General features: G+C 38.8%; 2 protein-coding genes across 2 annotated transcripts; both read left to right on the top strand.

Moving 5' to 3' along the window:
- Nucleotides 1-1,389: 1,389 nt before the first annotated feature.
- Nucleotides 1,390-8,862, top strand: etfb (electron transfer flavoprotein subunit beta). The gene is made up of 7 exons (XM_085366353.1): nt 1,390-1,502; nt 3,581-3,739; nt 5,839-5,997; nt 6,114-6,176; nt 6,764-6,922; nt 7,118-7,329; nt 8,056-8,862. The coding sequence occupies exons 1-6, from the start codon at nt 1,449-1,451 to the stop codon at nt 7,286-7,288; spliced, it is 765 nt and encodes a 254-aa protein (XP_085222479.1). The 5' UTR covers nt 1,390-1,448; the 3' UTR covers nt 7,289-7,329; nt 8,056-8,862.
- A 1,300-nt stretch (nt 8,863-10,162) lies between these two features.
- On the top strand, nt 10,163-14,902 carry vsig10l (V-set and immunoglobulin domain containing 10 like). Its single transcript, XM_085365344.1, has 12 exons — nt 10,163-10,235; nt 10,492-10,824; nt 11,103-11,381; nt 11,495-11,755; nt 11,984-12,226; nt 12,331-12,609; nt 13,324-13,416; nt 13,843-14,067; nt 14,168-14,287; nt 14,402-14,442; nt 14,653-14,739; nt 14,828-14,902. Exons 1-12 carry the CDS (start codon nt 10,163-10,165, stop codon nt 14,900-14,902), a joined length of 2,109 nt encoding a protein of 702 aa, XP_085221470.1.
- Nucleotides 14,903-16,528: the final 1,626 nt, after the last annotated feature.

Below are 16,528 nucleotides of genomic sequence, written 5' to 3'. Positions count from 1 at the left end.
CATATCCTCAACACATTTCCATTTGTTTTGCAGCTTTCTTGTAGGGTCATGCTTTAAAACCAAATGCACAAGCTGATGAATGATCTTTCTTGGTGTCAGACAGACATGAGAAGTACCTCCCAAAGTCTGACCTGCATAGGCCTATCCACTCAGTGTCCTCCTGGTTAACATGATTGCCGTAGAATTACTAAACTGCCGTGAACTGAATAATTAAATTGAGTTTGCAATGCAATAATTTACTGATGTTACTGGTCTTTATGTTTTTCATTACCAAATTGTATAAATTCAAGTTTATTAGCAGAATTTAACTGAGGTGGCATAGTGGCTTTAGTGGGCAGGCCTGGCTTATCCATAATGCCAATACTGGGTTTACCCTAGGTATTTAAACTCAACCAACTTCACTGTTATGCCTGTTTTCCTCCTATTCACACACATATTATATCTCAGTTCTATAAACGTTCACTCCTCTTCTCTCGAGAACAGACCTTCACCTCTCCAGGCTCTCTTCCACCTGCTCCTTACTCTCTCACAATTTTATCATTAAGACTATAATGTTATAGTCCACTGAGACTCTTGCTTGACCTCATCTGTCTGGCCATCGTTCCCTTCCACCTGGTCTCCTCTAAACGCAATATATCTACCTTCCTTCGCTTCATTATTATCAGCCAGCTCTTTCGCTTTCACAATCACGCACTCATTCCCGCCTATCTTTCTCTCTTGTTGGCTCTGAACATGCCTTCCCCTCTCCTGTTTCTTTGTCTCCGGCCACTAGTAGCACAGTTTCTATTGGCACCTTGATGGCAACCTGCATGTAAATAGCATTCTTAATGGTCCGCATGCTTGATTTGGTAAAACTTTATGTTGAATGACCTTTTTGATCTAACCCAACCCATTTAGCCAGGGACTGGCACTAGGAGTACACTGACTTATCGTCTATCAGGTGGAGTTAAAACGTTTTTTGACACTCAATATGATTGTCATTATGTCACTCTGTTATTCGTGACCTTTGCCCCATATAAGCGGAACTCTTCTTCTCTGGGTTTTGTTTATTACATAGATATGTGGGGCACCGTGTGATTAGTATGTGGTTCATCGTAATTCACTCATTTTAACCAAGTTGATCAATAAGATATTCATTACGATAGTAATGGAAGTGATATAAGTGTCATTCAGCAACAATCGCAGTAAGTTCGAACTGTTATTCAATCAACGAAATTGCGGCGACCGGCGACTTTTTGTTGAGTTTAGCAACCAACTTACACACGACAGCCAATCGTAACCTACAACGCTGGATAATGCCAACATTTCATTGGCTAGAGTGGGGGGCGGTCACTTTAGTCTCTCCTCTGGTTTCACCCTGAAATAATTCCGACTGCTTCTTCAGTGAAGGTTCATTGCGGTGACTGTGTAACGCTAGCTGTCTGTTATATTTAAACGTTTCAGCTACAATGTCTGGCCGTGTTCTCGTCGGAGTTAAGCGTGTCATTGACTATGCAGTTAAGGTAATATCTTAGGTCAAATTACCTATTTTCTTTCGCGATTTTAAAGGTATTTTTCTTTGCTCACTTATTTGACATTCTGTGCTCTGCTAGCTAATGTTAGCCTAAAATCGTCAGTTGGTTGTGGAAACAAGAGCAACACCACACCACTGACCGGTCATATTATTTTGACAGATAAGTTGTTTGTCTCTAGCCAAATTCATGTATTCATTTATTTAATGCACAATACTGAGAAGCTGAGTTTGTGGTTAGCAGGGCAGCAAACGACTTCTTGCAAGTTGTATAACATGTCTGTTTGAACCTCTGGCATAACTTCCATGCAAACTGGGCAGTGACTTTCCCAAATTTTAAAGTAGTTTGTAAGCCAGGCGTGTATGTTGCAGGAACAGTTATTCAAATGGGAATATTTTTGACTGTTTAACATTACCCTTCAGTTGAGGTACAGCACCATAATCAATAAGCAATACTAGCTGGTGTATGTTGCAGCAAGAACAGTCCTGCCTGAGCTGCTCTCAGCAGGATCCGCACAGTGTTAAAGCGACTATGATTACTATATCTTCAGCGGTCTGATAGGAAGAGGTCAGTACTTTCAGAGCATTGGCTTTATTTATTTTTTTCCCATTTTAAATTGTGTGCAGTTTGGGGAAATGCCCACGCGTGCTTGCAATGTCAGATTAATCAGAATCAGAATCAGAATACTTTATTGATCCCTGGGGGAAATTATTTTTTGTTACAGTGCTCCATTTTAAACCAACATTAAGACAAGACAGACAATACACTAACTAAGAATAGTACAATATATATATATATATATACATACATACATAAGTCACTCATAAATAAATAGTTGGAAAAGAAACATGTGTAGTTGTAGCAGCAAACAGTGTGTTAAGTGGATGCGTTGTACAGGGAGATGGCCACAGGCAGGAATGATTTCCTGTGTCGTTCAGTGGTGCTTTTCGGTAATCTCAGTCTCTCACTGAACGTGCTCCTGTGACTGACCAGCATGTCATGGAGTGGGTGGGAGGTGTTATCCAACATTGTCTTTATCTTGGACAGCATCCGCCTCTCCGACACCACCTTGAGGGAGTCCAGCTCCATCCCCACAACATTGCTGGCCTTACGGATTAGTTTATTAAGTCTGTTGGCATCTGCGACCCTCAGCCTGCTCCCCCAGCATGCAACAGCATAGAGGATCGCACTGGCCACAACAGACTCATAGAAAATCCTCAGCATTTTCTGGCAGATGTTGAAGGACCTCAGTCGCCTCAAAAAATAGAGACGACTCTGGCCCTTCCTGTAAAGTGCTGTGGTGTTTTTAGCCCAGCCCAGTCCAGTTTATTGTCAATGTGTACTCCAAGGTATTTATAGTCCTCCACAATGTCAGTGTAAGTGTTCTGATGTTATTTTATATTTTATCACTCGTGTTTTATATGACTGACTGATTACTGCAAGAATTGAATTTTTAACTGGTAAGTGTTCTGTATAAGTGAAGTTGCATTATATTGACTTTATGGCAGGGTCCATTCACAGAAATGTTAAAGCCACTAGGTTTTTCTTATTTTTTTATTAATGTTTTTATTTTAATTTTAATTTAATTTAATGTTTTTTATTGTCATACAATGACAATAAAAAAATCATTAATATACTGCAAATATCCTGGCCACAATTGTGGAAGACCTTTTCCTCAACACCCTGCCCAGTCCCTTGAGATGTATATACTTTTTCTCAATTTGGCATGGAAGTCGCAGCAGCTCCAAAGCAAGGCCTTATTGCCCAGTGCCAGCAACAGTGCTACCTTTGTGACTTTCCAAAAGAGTAGAAGTGATTATAGTAGCACATCAATGCCAGTGGTGTCAGAATTGGTTATTTCAGACCAATTTTAAAAAAAGATAAGATTAGTTAAAGGTTTTCTGCCAGTTAGATTAAATCTGTTTAAATATCCATCACTAGATGTATTTACCTTTTTAACACCTTGTATTGGTTCGGTTCATTTCTAAGCTTCTGTCATTGTGTTTGACAGGTTTCTTTAATTTAGCTCCTCTGTAGTGACCCCGTGTTATTGTTTTGTTTCTCCACAGATCCGTGTGAAGCCAGACAACACTGGCGTGGTGACAGATGGCGTTAAGCACTCAATGAACCCCTTCTGTGAGATTGCTGTAGAGGAGGCGGTCAAGCTGAAGGAGAAGAAGCTTATTAAGGAGGTTGTGGCTGTCAGCTGTGGGCCACAGCAGTCGCAGGTGAATGAGCTGGGGCGAGACAGTAATTTAGCAAGTTAACTGCTTTTTGGAGTTTTTTGGAGCTGCTGCAAGTTGAGAGAGAGAGATAGATAGATAGATAGTAGGGGTGCAACGATACACAAAATTCACGGTTCGGTTCGATACTTTGGTGTCACGGTTCGATATTTTTTCGATACAAAAAATGTTCATGCCTTTTTAATTTGTCATTTATTAAAATTATAAATATATATTTTAACTCAAAAGTACAGTTTTTAAATTTAACCCTAACCCTTGTGCGTGTTTTTTATTTTGACAGCGAATGCGCACCTGCGGACCACTTATGTGCAGCCCTGGTTATTTAGCTCGTCATATTGCAGCCACAGAAATTCTTTTGTCCATGAAACCATAAAGCTGCACTTTCTTTTTGCCTTATAGTCTGATTTGTCATAACTTCTCCGTTTTGTGGTAAGCTTTTCTTTGGCTGTCACTTCTTCACCCTGACCTGTCTTATTTGGCTCAGCAGAACTAAAATATATATCTGTCTGTGAAGGTTCTCAGTCATCCAGGTCATCGTAGTCAAATATATATCCTGCTGCTTTTACACACGCACTCACATAAGCTCAGCGATTCTCTGCGCGATCAACCTCTCACATGTTTAAGCTTGCTGCGGGAGATTTCACTTGTCATGTTTGCATAGTAAGCTAACAATTAATAAGACGATGTCAGAGGAATTGGTGCACAAATTATCATCACTCACAGATCAGTGCTGTCGCTCTCTGTACACAGTTCGCACGATTGCAAAGTGAAAGCAAAAAAACAAGCGCAAATTCAAACGCAATTTCAATACGTCACATATTGACAGTGGCTCACCGATGCCAATGACATAATTACCCAGCTACATTTCCGAAAGAATGCAGAAGCATTGACATATATTTTTCCTTCCTACAAAAGCCCGACGGGCAGGGAAGAGATAGATTTTGGTAGCCCGACTGAAAAAAATCGCTAGCTCCGGGACGTCGGGCTAGCGATATTGCAAGCCCTGTATCTGATTGAGGAATCACTCATCTTTGGAAAAGAGAGTTTATTACAGAGAAATGTCTCTTTCCAAAATAAAAGCTATACTATCCGCTTCTTCTGGGCTATATTCTCAGCAGCATATTAAACAGCTGTCTAAATGACTCGGCTAAAGTTAGTAGCATGCTTGCTTGTTTTTTTTCTGCTTCCACTTGTCTTTGCACTAGGATGATGTCGGCGTAAATGTGCAGTCATATTCGTTGTGTTCCCACTAGTGCTTTCAGGTTAATCTCGTTGAAATGACCTTAACGCCACAGCACGGCAAATCTCCGTTAACGAGCTACCGCCGATCGCCCCGTGCATGGGGCTAGACGGCCAACACGTTAACGAGCTAACTGCGCTAACACACTAGTTCCCACCCATGTAATTGAGCATTGCATGGCACATCCAACATACTGTTTTACTTTAGTCCATGACTCGCTTACCTTCAGGGTCATACGTCACATGAAAACCAAAATAATTCCAAAGGCCAGATCTGAATGAGGGTGGTCCATGGGGGAGGTCCATGTTGTAAGGGGAGCTTAACTTCTGTCTCGCTAGCTTGCCCTGCGCTCTTCCTTCTGACGATGCTGTCTGTGTTGAGCACTCAGTGAATCTGCGTTCGACTACTCCGCCTAGGCTGCACTGTCGACCCTAGGCGGAGCAGTCGAACGCAGATTCACTGAGCGCTCAACACAGACAGCATCGTCAGAAGGAAAGTTGATAAAATAAATTACAAATGTTGTATTGTTCGATACATATGCGTACCGAACCGAAAGCACTGTATCGAACGGTTCAATATCGATACGAATATCGTTGCACCCCTAATAGATAGATAGATATCTATCTACTTTTTTTTTTCAGGTGTATTATTTTACATGTAAAAGAACTTTTGAAATCCCATGCATATAACCTGTCAGACTCACAGTAAGCAGAAAGTGATTATTATGATGTTAACATAAATGTACTTTTAATATGTTTAAGGTTATCAACGATTATAATTTCAGGGTTGTCATCAAACATCAAGCCAAAGAAAAGTTCTCTTACATGTGTTTTTTCTAACTCAGGAGACCATCCGTACTGCCCTTGCCATGGGGGCTGACCGTGGCATTCATGTAGATGTGAGTGGGAAAGACTATGAAAACCTGGGACCCCTTCAGGTCTCTAAGATCCTGGCAGCTCTTGCCAAACAGGAGGATGCTCAGCTTATTCTCCTTGGCAAACAGGTTAAAGATTTCAGTTTATTTTCCTCACACTCTCTCAAATTGCGTTCTTAGTTTGCGTACTCTAAAGAATACTTGCACTGCTGTTAAGTAATTAAGGACTTGTGTTTATTTCATAGGCCATCGATGATGATTGCAATCAGACTGGCCAGATGACAGCAGCTTTACTGGACTGGCCTCAGGTAAGACTACCTTAAATAGTAGCACTGAGATATTTGACCCCATAATTATGTAGGTATCAGTTTATTTTCTTTCTTTTCTTTTTTTGTAGATTTTCTGTTTCTTCGTGGGTGTTGTATAGCAGTAATGATAAGAGGATATGTTCCTGTTCCCAATAGCCTTCACTAACCTTATCAAAGTTGGTAAACACTAGTTTGCGTCAGTAAGATCCACAGTAGTCCTGCACATATCAACAAATCCAAAGTCAAAGGCTGCCTGGATAGATGGAGTGAAGTTCTCCTTTGGCTGGTTAAAACGGAGCATTTTAATCTTATTTACAGTGTCCAGGTTGGGCACTTGGATAGACAGACATTGTAATGTAAATGTCAAAAATTGTTTATAAATTTGGGTTACATACATTACTCCTGTAGTCAAGATTATTTGTAGTTGTAGTTACACTAGCAAACCAGCAGATGGTATTAACTGAGTCCCATATAATGGGTAGCAGATGAAAATAGAGGAACAGTTCCCAGGGGAGATCCTACTGTGATTTTTTTTTTTTTTTTTTATGTATTTATTTTGTGAAATTATACGTATCTTCACATTGCAGGGTACCTTTGCATCAGAGGTGTCCTTGGAAGGAGACAAGATTAATTTGGTCAGAGAAATCGATGGTGGTCTGGAACATATTAAGATCAACACACCAGCAGTGATCACTGCAGACCTTCGACTCAACACCCCCAGATATGCCACACTGCCTAATATCATGGTAAGCAGCTGAAATGATGTTCAGAAACGAAAGATGCTAAAAAGTCATTAAGATCATGTTGCTGATTTCTGGGACAAGATTAGAGACGGGTTCTGACTGTAATTGCTGGGTTTACCTTTAAGACCTAACCTGCTATAAAGTAGTTAAAAAGAAGAGTAATTATTTTATTCACCCTTTGTGCATAACTTGTTTCAGAAAGCCAAGAAGAAGAAGATTGTTACTGTGAAGCCTGCAGACTTGGGGGTGGACGTGACTTCACGGTTGGAGGTGTTGAAAGTGGAGGAGCCTCCACAGAGGCAGGCAGGGATGAAGGTGGAGACAGTGGAAGACCTAGTGGTCAAACTGAAAGAGGCAGGGAGGGTATAGAGGCTTAAGCATATAAGCTGGGAGTGCAGAACCTAACAGAGGTGAGTATCAGTGAATTAATAGTTTTCATCAGAAAGTTGAGCAAAAAGTTACATTTTTAAAGACATCAGGGTCATTTTCTCTGGCATGACTAAGCACCTTCTAGCTCACCTGCTATTTTCATTTTCTTTCCCCTTGCCAGTGTGCCTCAGCAACGTATGCTAGATCTTCTCGGCTGGTGATCCCATGTATTAGTATTAATAGGTTTCATGCATTTATGACCTTTCCACCTGTATCTATATCTTAAAAATCCCACAATTATATTTCTGTGCAAACTCTAAACTATATTTGTTTGAAAAAAGGTATTAATTTTTTATTATATCAAGTAATTATAACAGGCCTTTTTTTACAAAAAGAGATTAATAGAGTATTTTTAATTTTAAGGTATTCTGGGAAAAGGAACAATGCATCATTAATGAATTGGTAAAAGAAAATTGCATACCACAAATTAATTATCCACAATAGACCTATATCTACCTCTTGATTACAACTTTTTAAGAGTGCAGTAAAATTAACTCTTGTGATGAATGATAAAATTGTTTGTGTAGACCATTATTATCCTTTTTTATAACAATCTCATCTCATTTTGAGGGGGAAAAAAGTCACATTTATTTTGTTATAGCAAATGATATTGTGTGTCTTGTGGCTATTAAAGAAAAAGTAATTAAAGATGCTAATTGCTACTCTTGTCTTGAATTACTTATCTATGTTATTTTCTCTCCTTGCAGGACTCTCTAATGAATAACGAGACTGAACTACATAAGCCCAACCACAGGACAAGCTTATGTGTTGGTCTAATCCCTCTGTTTGAAACTGTGGCTCCTGAGGATATGCAGGGAGGTACTGATAGAAGTGGAAAAATATTGAGACACACTGTCCTGCAGTCAGACAAGCCCAAAAGAATAATCTTGTCTTGTGTATGCATTTGAACTTGCAGAGTAGTTCATTTGTTTCATTATATCACAATGCTATAAAAAGCGGTGTTTATGCAGTAATTTAAACCCAGAATCTTCCCATCACTCATGTTGCTGTTTGTATTGAACTGTACCCAAACTTCACCAGTTTGATGCATTTCAGCTGCTTCATCCTCATCTGTTAATTCTTTTATATCTGTAGTCAGACATGTTAAGAGGTGCAATTTTTGTAAATGACGTATGTAAATACAGAACCACCCAACATGTTGATTTGAAGATGTCTGCTAGCATTAATATCTTGACTACTGTGACTGAGTTCAAGGATTGACTAGACGGTGTCTCTCAGTATGAGCAGGGGAACGTGATCCTAAATTGGAATTTTACCGTAAGCGCCTAAGTTCTCTTTTGATTGTACAGAACATCACAATAACAATAAAGCAGCCAGTCTTTTTCATATCTACAGCTGTGTCTGGTCTCTTGGCGTTTCCTTTGAGTTTACAGTAGTTTCATCTTATCCTTTAAATTTAGTCTGCAAGGCATTTTTTAAAACCTGTGAAATGGCAGCAGTTTTTTTTTTTTTTAATTTTTAATTCTGATGTTCATTTTGTACGCAGAGTATTAGTGACACAAAAAATATTGTTTGTTTTGAAATTTTGAGATTAAACTTGAAATGCTAAATATTAATGCTAAATACTGTTTTACTAGTTATAGTCCAAAATGTGTTGCTCAGATCTCTTATCGTGCCTTATTTACCACCATATTGTATTTATGTGGTAAAAGACAAATAATTTCCAAGTTACCAAAACTGATTCCTAAGTATGATTTTTTTTTTTTCTTCTTTTTTTTTTTTTTTTTTTTTTTTAAATTTTTATTTATTTTTTTTTCTCCTCTAACCTGTCTACAAAAGGCATTTTGTAAAGGGTATAGTGGTATAGTACCTGTGTAGGTTTTTGACTTAAAACAACAGGTTTAATCTCAAACTAGTGTTTCGAGTTTAATCTTAAGTGTGGTCCTAATACTTGTTTTTTTTTTTTTTTTTTTTTTTTTGTGTTTTTAAGACTAGTAAAAGCGTGATTCTTAGGTCATGTGTCTTTAATCTGTAATGTATTATTAGAGCACCTGTGAAAAGAAAAATGGAATCCAGGTTTCAGAAGACGTTCCAACATTGTTTGCTTAGAATAAAACAGCAAAAACTGCCTCCTCCTTTACAAAAATAAGAATAAACTGAGAAATTGTAAAAGTAACCTGCAAATAAACCTTGAAAATGTGTTTTCTTTTGGTTTTTTTACACTTTACAGCACAATTTCAAAATATAACCTAGTTATTGTAGTACTTTATTACAGATTTATTGTTTTGATATACTCAATTGATTGATTTATTCCAAACTACAAATGTCACCTTTTTTATGTTTTGGTCTCCATACAAAAAGCCTGGTGTTTTTTTTAGCACATAGGTATGTGATTGAAAACTGGGTACTGTATGAACACGGGCATGGACAGGCAGGCCTCTTGACTTTCCCATATTAGCATACGTCATTGACTGCTAAGATGAGGGTACCGGAACTATGGTGACGCAGGTAAAGTTGTTACTTAAACGTTCTCTCCACCTCTTCTTTAGTTAATATACATGGTATATTTATACCAGTTGTATTAAGGAAATGTTGATATGTTATTTTATCAGCAAGCAGATACAAATAAAGGGGCTGTTGTGTGTAATTACGTAAGGGGCGTGGCCTCACATGCACAATCCGAGTTGGTACAGGTGGGATACTCACGCGCCTGGTTGTCCGCTGGAGCTTCCGCTGATACAGAAGTTAGCGCTTTAGGACTTTACAAGACGTTTTTGTTTTTCGTCTCTGCTTTTATACTGGAAATGCAAACGGTTGCTTCTAATAACAAGCGTGCTTAAAGTTTTACAAAAAATGCCTTGTGTAAAGGAATTCAAGAGATTAAGGTCGTTGTTTCTGGCCATTTTATCATTTTTTACTTTCCAAGGTGAGAATAAAGCGTAGTTACGCCTTATGACACTTATCTGTGTGATTTTGTTTGTTAGTATTAGAAATTTTTGTGTCATTTTTAGGGTTAGAAAAAGAGGGCTTTGTTGTGCGTTTCTGTAACGACAGCATTGTTCCTGATTGTAAGATTAAACGACAGTAATTCTGTTTAATTGGCATTATTTTGATGTTAGCAGACTTATTGCGTGACCTTGCAATTTCCTTTCTAATTCAGTTACTTGGCTACATCCTCACAGGTGCCCGCTGTGAACTGCTGGTTTCTCCTGCTGGTCCCAGTCTGGTGAATGCTTTAGCTGGCGAAAACGTGACTCTGGCTGTGTCCTTCAGTGGTGCCCCTGACCCAGTTGTTAGTTGGTTTAAGGGGGTTTTAAATATTGCTACATGGACTATAAACTCCAGTGCTGATCCACCTGTAGCTGCAACTTTCAGTAGTGTAATCAGGATAGACAAACAAAGTGCAAATCTCACCTTTTTTAATGTTCCACTTAACTACACCAGTGACTACACCATCGAAATGGTTAAATCTGGAATGAGTAAAGCCTCAACTACTTTCACTCTTAAAATATTTGGTGAGTGGGCATATCTGGCTGGAAGACGTGCTGTTGTTGATGGCTTAGATAAAATGTTAAATATAACTCTTTAAATATTAAACAACTGTTTAAATATTTGAGACAAACCATAAATGAAAATTAAAAAATGAAATCTGACATTTGAGAAGTTATGCAGTTTATCTTTTATATGTACCTGCCGTCTTAATAAGGCTGATGCATTAGAAAGGAAAGGCAGTACACTAGAGTAGATATATTCATCTAGTGGTTCTTCTTTCCTTTCATGTTTTTATTTACAGAATACATCCAGAGCTTGACTCTGAGCTCACAGCCGGGTCTTATCAAAGAGGGAACTGAGAACTTCACCCTGCAGCATAGCATGCTCCAAGGAGTGTTTGAGCAACAAATGTGGTTCTTCAATGGCATTGAAATAAAAAACAGCTCACACTATTTAGTGAAGACACAGGCAAATAGTCTTATGATCCTCAGGCCAAACCGAAATGACACAGGAGAGTACGCTGTGTTACTGACAAACCCCTTCAGAAATGCAACGGCATCTCAAAATGTCTCTGTGCAGTGTAAGTTTAACAGTTTAAAAGTTTTACAGTTTTAAAGTCTTCTTTATTTATATACGTATAAGTTTCTTTATTTATATCCCTGTTTTCTCATAACTCTCTATGGTGTGTTATAGATGGACCTGATGAGCCTACACTTGAGGCCCATCCACTTCAGACTTTTTATTTAGCAGGAGACTCTTTGAACCTCTCCTGTCAGGCTAATGGATTCCCACAGCCAATCTCTGAGTGGGTCTTTGGTGGGAATATCATTTCCCTAAAAGGAGTCCTGAATCTAACAAATGTACAAACCAGTCAAGGAGGTGTTTACACATGCAGGCTGGTCAATGAAGATACAAAAGAAAGCCGCCAAAAGAACATGACCTTAACTGTTTATGGTATGTGGAAAAGTAGACATTTTATCTTTTAGGTCATGTTTTTGTGAAATTGTTCTCAATTTGGATTGAAAATTATAGTTTAGTTTGTCATGGTTTGCTGTACATAGAACATAGTGCTCATCTAATGCTGTTTATATTTAGAATTTATTTAGAAATTTTTCATTTCTAAATAAAATATTTAAACGTGTACCCAGACATTAATAACAGATTCATTTTATCTTGGGACAGAGCGGCCAGTGGGCAATCCTGAGTGCTCGGTGCAGTCAGTGAATGCCATCAACCTGCAGTATCACTGTGAATGGGTAGGGGGAACCCCACAGGCCCAGCTGTCTTTTCCAGAGCTAAGCAACTCCAGCAGTGGAGCAGGGAACTTCAGCTTAACCGTCAATGCATCAGATAATCTAAATGGGAAAACAATCCAGTGCATGGCAGAACACCCGGTTGAACATAATAAGTGCAATATCACTGCAAGCAAGTTTTAAATTTTTAACTCATAACAAATCCACATAATGTATGCATAATGTGTTTTATTGACTTTGGCAGTCGAGTCTAAACAGGCACCTTGTGTTCTCCAGGTGGTCCTGTAGCATTCCTTCCAATTATGAGAACCACAGTTGACTCTGGGGGCAAAATAGTGGTGACAGTCCGCTGTTTCAGTGAGGCATCGCCTAAAGCTGTTGTGTCATGGTTCAGTAGCAATGAGACTGTCACCAACGGGTCCACATACCAGATCAGCAGCAACACCTCACAGCTTATGATTCGTCATTACAATGTCAGTAACTTTCTTCTCCAAAACTACACCTGCACATGCAGGAACCCTCTGGGCAGCAAGAAAAGAGAAATTCAGCTACAAGGTATAACTCACTTGTTCAATTTAATTTTATAGAGAAATATATTTTTTACAGTACCATGTTTAACAGGTGATGGAAGTTACTAGTTAAAATAAATTGTTAAAAAAAGGGTTGATTACTCAGATCTTTAAATGTACCTGTCTGACTATGTAATAACACTGGCAATTAAAAGTAATAGTCGACATTCACATCTACTAGGTAGATAAAAGTATAAAATTGTATTCAGAAAAACCTATGTAAAACAGTAAAGGAAACATTAGTCAGATGAGTGAAATTGTAAGGACATAAATCTTCAGCTGGTTTTATAATTAAAATAACTAACAAAAATAACCAACAGTTTCTTGTTTTCTCAGTTCTGAGGCAGTAATGTTTAGAAAGCAGTTTGAGCTTTCAAATCAAAGTTGAGAAAGTGGTATCAAAATAATTGTTATTTGCAGATCCACTTAAAAATAAAATATTTAAACATATTTTGACATTTTTGTGTCGACTCTAAAGTTAAATATTTGCCATTAAAATGTAAGGATTCTGCTGCTTTGGAGTACTGCTCGCATTGCTTGAAACAAAGGCACAATGGGCCCTCAGAAACAGAGCTAAGTAATACCTGAGAATGCAATTTCCTTTCAGACAAAGCTCTTCAGTTTTGGTGTACCCTCGCCTCCCCCCTTCTTCTGCCCTTCCTTGATCTCCCCTACTCTCACAATCCCTCTCTCTTTCCAGGACCATCCATCTCAGATTCCAGTTTGTTCCCTAACCGAAACAGAACCATCGTCACGTTGACCTGGGAGGTCCCATCTATGTCTGTTGTTACAGGTACTAAAATTAAGGGAAGGTCTTAAATGTGCTAGTTTGACTTATCTTCACAAGATTATCTCTAAAGAAAAAACACAGAGACTCACCCTTCTTGTTTTGATATTCCATAACCCATGTGAATGAATACTGCTAGTGTGAAAACAGAAACTCAAAATAGAAGATAGGGGTGTAAATAATGTGTTGTCTGTGAAACTACCATCTACATGGAGCTGTGTTTTGGGCAAAATACTTTAAAGATGAAACTACTAGGAAAATCAAATGCCAGTTTTGGTTATGGCTAGTATCGGCTAGTTTATGTATATACAATTATCCGTTTCAGTAAGCTCTAACATTGATCACTGAAATCTTGAGAGATCTGCTAGAATTAACTGGTTTCCTCTGTGAATTGTGATGCTACAAAACAGAATTGTGTGTGATTTTGTTAAGGGTTCGACATCCAAATGAAAGGACCAGACCTTCTGAGCAAAAATCGCAATGCCCCTCTGACTAAAAGCAGCTCAAATGTATATCGCACAATCCAGCAGAAACCTGGTTCTGCCAGGAGTACGGATATCTTTTTCCTTGATCCCAAGCTGACCTACTGGTTTCAAGTCATCCCCAAAGCTCGTATGACCAATGGAGAGCCATCTAAGAGCCAACGAATTGGTCCAGGTATAGCACAGCTGTCTGTGTGAAACAGCTCTTATCTCATTGTTAGTGATGAGCCTACAGTAGTAACATTTTTGGTTACAGTCTGTCGTGTTGATGGCAGGTGAAGGACTGAGTGGTCCTGCTATTGCTGGCATTGCAGCAGGCATCCCCTGCAGCCTTCTGTTCCTTCTTTTGCTGACTGGCCTCATCTACCTTGGTGTCTACTGCATCAGGAACAAAAGTAGGTGAATTTAAATGTGAATTTAAATACTAAATATAAATCACATTTACACTGACTTATTTACTTTACTTACTGTGATGCTTTTCTTTGGACTTTTATGTTTGCTTTTCATAGGTCATCAGCCAAGATATCCAGTTCCCAGAGCAGTTGATAAGGTTTGAAATACACTAGACAGCATAATTAATGTGCAGGAATTTATCTGGATAGTTTTACTGCTAGTTACATTTAACTACTTACATTTATCCCACTGTACTCATATTGCATTTGTGTTGAAGCCTGGTTTATTTAAAAAAAAAATTCACATTGCACAATGAATCGTTGTTATATTTGATGATTACATTTTGTGCATGTCATGTCCTCCACAGGTAAAAAACAGCCAACCAAATATCACTGCGAATAACATGCTGAAAGGAGTGCTGAGGTCCCCCCCTGACTACAACAGGTTACAGAAGGTAGTCCTACTATAACAAATAAATAGATGTAGTGGGTAACTGTTTCCATTTATCACAGAAAATAAGGGTTTTCTCTTTTTTCTTTTAGACTCTCTCTGAAAAATCAGTGTCTCTGCCCGCATTTATCCCTCCTCCACCTACCAGAGTTGCTACAACCGTCTAAGTTTAAAAAAAACCCAAAACATGTGTATTGATGTGGATGGTAACTCTTTTTGTATATTTATTTTGTATATTGTATATCTAAAATAAGGATCTCTATTCTTCTGTCATTCTGTGTGTCTGTTATATGTGAGAACTGAGATTTCCACTTGTAGATGGATGTGTGTGTGTGTGTGTGTGTGTGTACATGTGTACACACACACACACACACACACACACACACACACACACACACACACACATATATATATACATATATACAGGGAGTGCAGAATTATTAGGCAAGTTGAATTTTTGAGGAATAATTTTATTATTGAACAACAACCATGTTCTCAATGAACCCAAAAAACTCATTAATATCAAAGCTGAATGTTTTTGGAAGTAGTTTTTAGTTTGTTTTTAGTTTTAGCTATTTTAGGGGGATATCTGTGTGTGCAGGTGACTATTACTGTGCATAATTATTAGGCAACTTAACAAAAAACAAATATATACCCATTTCAATTATTTATTTTTACCAGTGAAACCAATATAACATCTCCACATTCACAAATATACATTTCTGACATTCAAAAACAAAACAAAAACAAATCAGCGACCAATATAGCCACCTTTCTTTGCAAGGACACTCAAAAGCCTGCCATCCATGGATTCTGTCAGTGTTTTGATCTGTTCACCATCAACATTGCGTGCAGCAGCAACCACAGCCTCCCAGACACTGTTCAGAGAGGTGTACTGTTTTCCCTCCTTGTAAATCTCACATTTGATGATGGACCACAGGTTCTCAATGGGGTTCAGATCAGGTGAACAAGGAGGCCATGTCATTAGTTTTTCTTCTTTTATACCCTTTCTTGCCAGCCACGCTGTGGAGTACTTGGACGCGTGTGATGGAGCATTGTCCTGCATGAAAATCATGTTTTTCTTGAAGGATGCAGACTTCTTCCTGTACCACTGCTTGAAGAAGGTGTCTTCCAGAAACTGGCAGTAGGACTGGGAGTTGAGCTTGACTCCATCCTCAACCCGAAAAGGCCCCACAAGCTCATCTTTGATGATAACAGCCCAAACCAGTACTCCATCTCCACCTTGCTGGCGTCTGAGTCGGACTGGAGCTCTCTGCCCTTTACCAATCCAGCCACGGGCCCATCCATCTGGCCCATCAAGACTCACTCTCATTTCATCAGTCCATAAAACCTTAGAAAAATCAGTCTTGAGATATTTCTTGGCCCAGTCTTGACGTTTCAGCTTGTGTGTCTTGTTCAGTGGTGGTCGTCTTTCAGCCTTTCTTACCTTGGCCATGTCTCTGAGTATTGCACACCTTGTGCTTTTGGGCACTCCAGTCATGTTGCAGCTCTGAAATATGGCCAAACTGGTGGCAAGTGGCATCTTGGCAGCTGCACGCTTGACTTTTCTCAGTTCATGGGCAGTTATTTTGCGCCTTGGTTTTTCCACACGCTTCTTGCGACCCTGTTGACTATTTTGAATGAAACGCTTGATTGTTCGATGATCACGCTTCAGAAGCTTTGCAATTTTGAGACTGCTGCATCCCTCTGCAAGATATCTCACTATTTTTGACTTTTCTGAGCCTGTCAAGTCCTTCTTTTGACCCATTTTGCCAAAGGAAAGGACGTTGCCT

The sequence above is a fragment of the Diplotaxodon limnothrissa genome, linkage group LG11 (genome assembly GCF_057381915.1).
Source record: "Diplotaxodon limnothrissa isolate DT_005_m linkage group LG11, D_limnothrissa_male_GT1.1, whole genome shotgun sequence".
Lineage (NCBI taxonomy): Eukaryota > Metazoa > Chordata > Actinopteri > Cichliformes > Cichlidae > Diplotaxodon > Diplotaxodon limnothrissa.
Note: the sequence above shows the minus strand (reverse complement) of the source record. Positions and strands in the feature narration are given on the sequence as shown.

Excerpts from the sequence above, each read along its gene's own strand:
- etfb (XM_085366353.1), top strand. The coding sequence starts at position 1,449 with ATGTCTGGCCGTGTTCTCGTCGGAGTTAAGCGTGTCATTGACTATGCA. Across the intron at positions 1,503-3,580 it reads TCATTGACTATGCAGTTAAG|ATCCGTGTGAAGCCAGACAA; the intron begins GTAATATCTTAG and ends GTTTCTCCACAG. Across the intron at positions 3,740-5,838 it reads GTGGGCCACAGCAGTCGCAG|GAGACCATCCGTACTGCCCT; the intron begins GTGAATGAGCTG and ends TTTCTAACTCAG.
- vsig10l (XM_085365344.1), top strand. The coding sequence starts at position 10,163 with ATGCCTTGTGTAAAGGAATTCAAGAGATTAAGGTCGTTGTTTCTGGCC. Across the intron at positions 11,756-11,983 it reads CATGACCTTAACTGTTTATG|AGCGGCCAGTGGGCAATCCT; the intron begins GTATGTGGAAAA and ends ATCTTGGGACAG. Across the intron at positions 14,740-14,827 it reads ACTACAACAGGTTACAGAAG|ACTCTCTCTGAAAAATCAGT; the intron begins GTAGTCCTACTA and ends TTTTTCTTTTAG.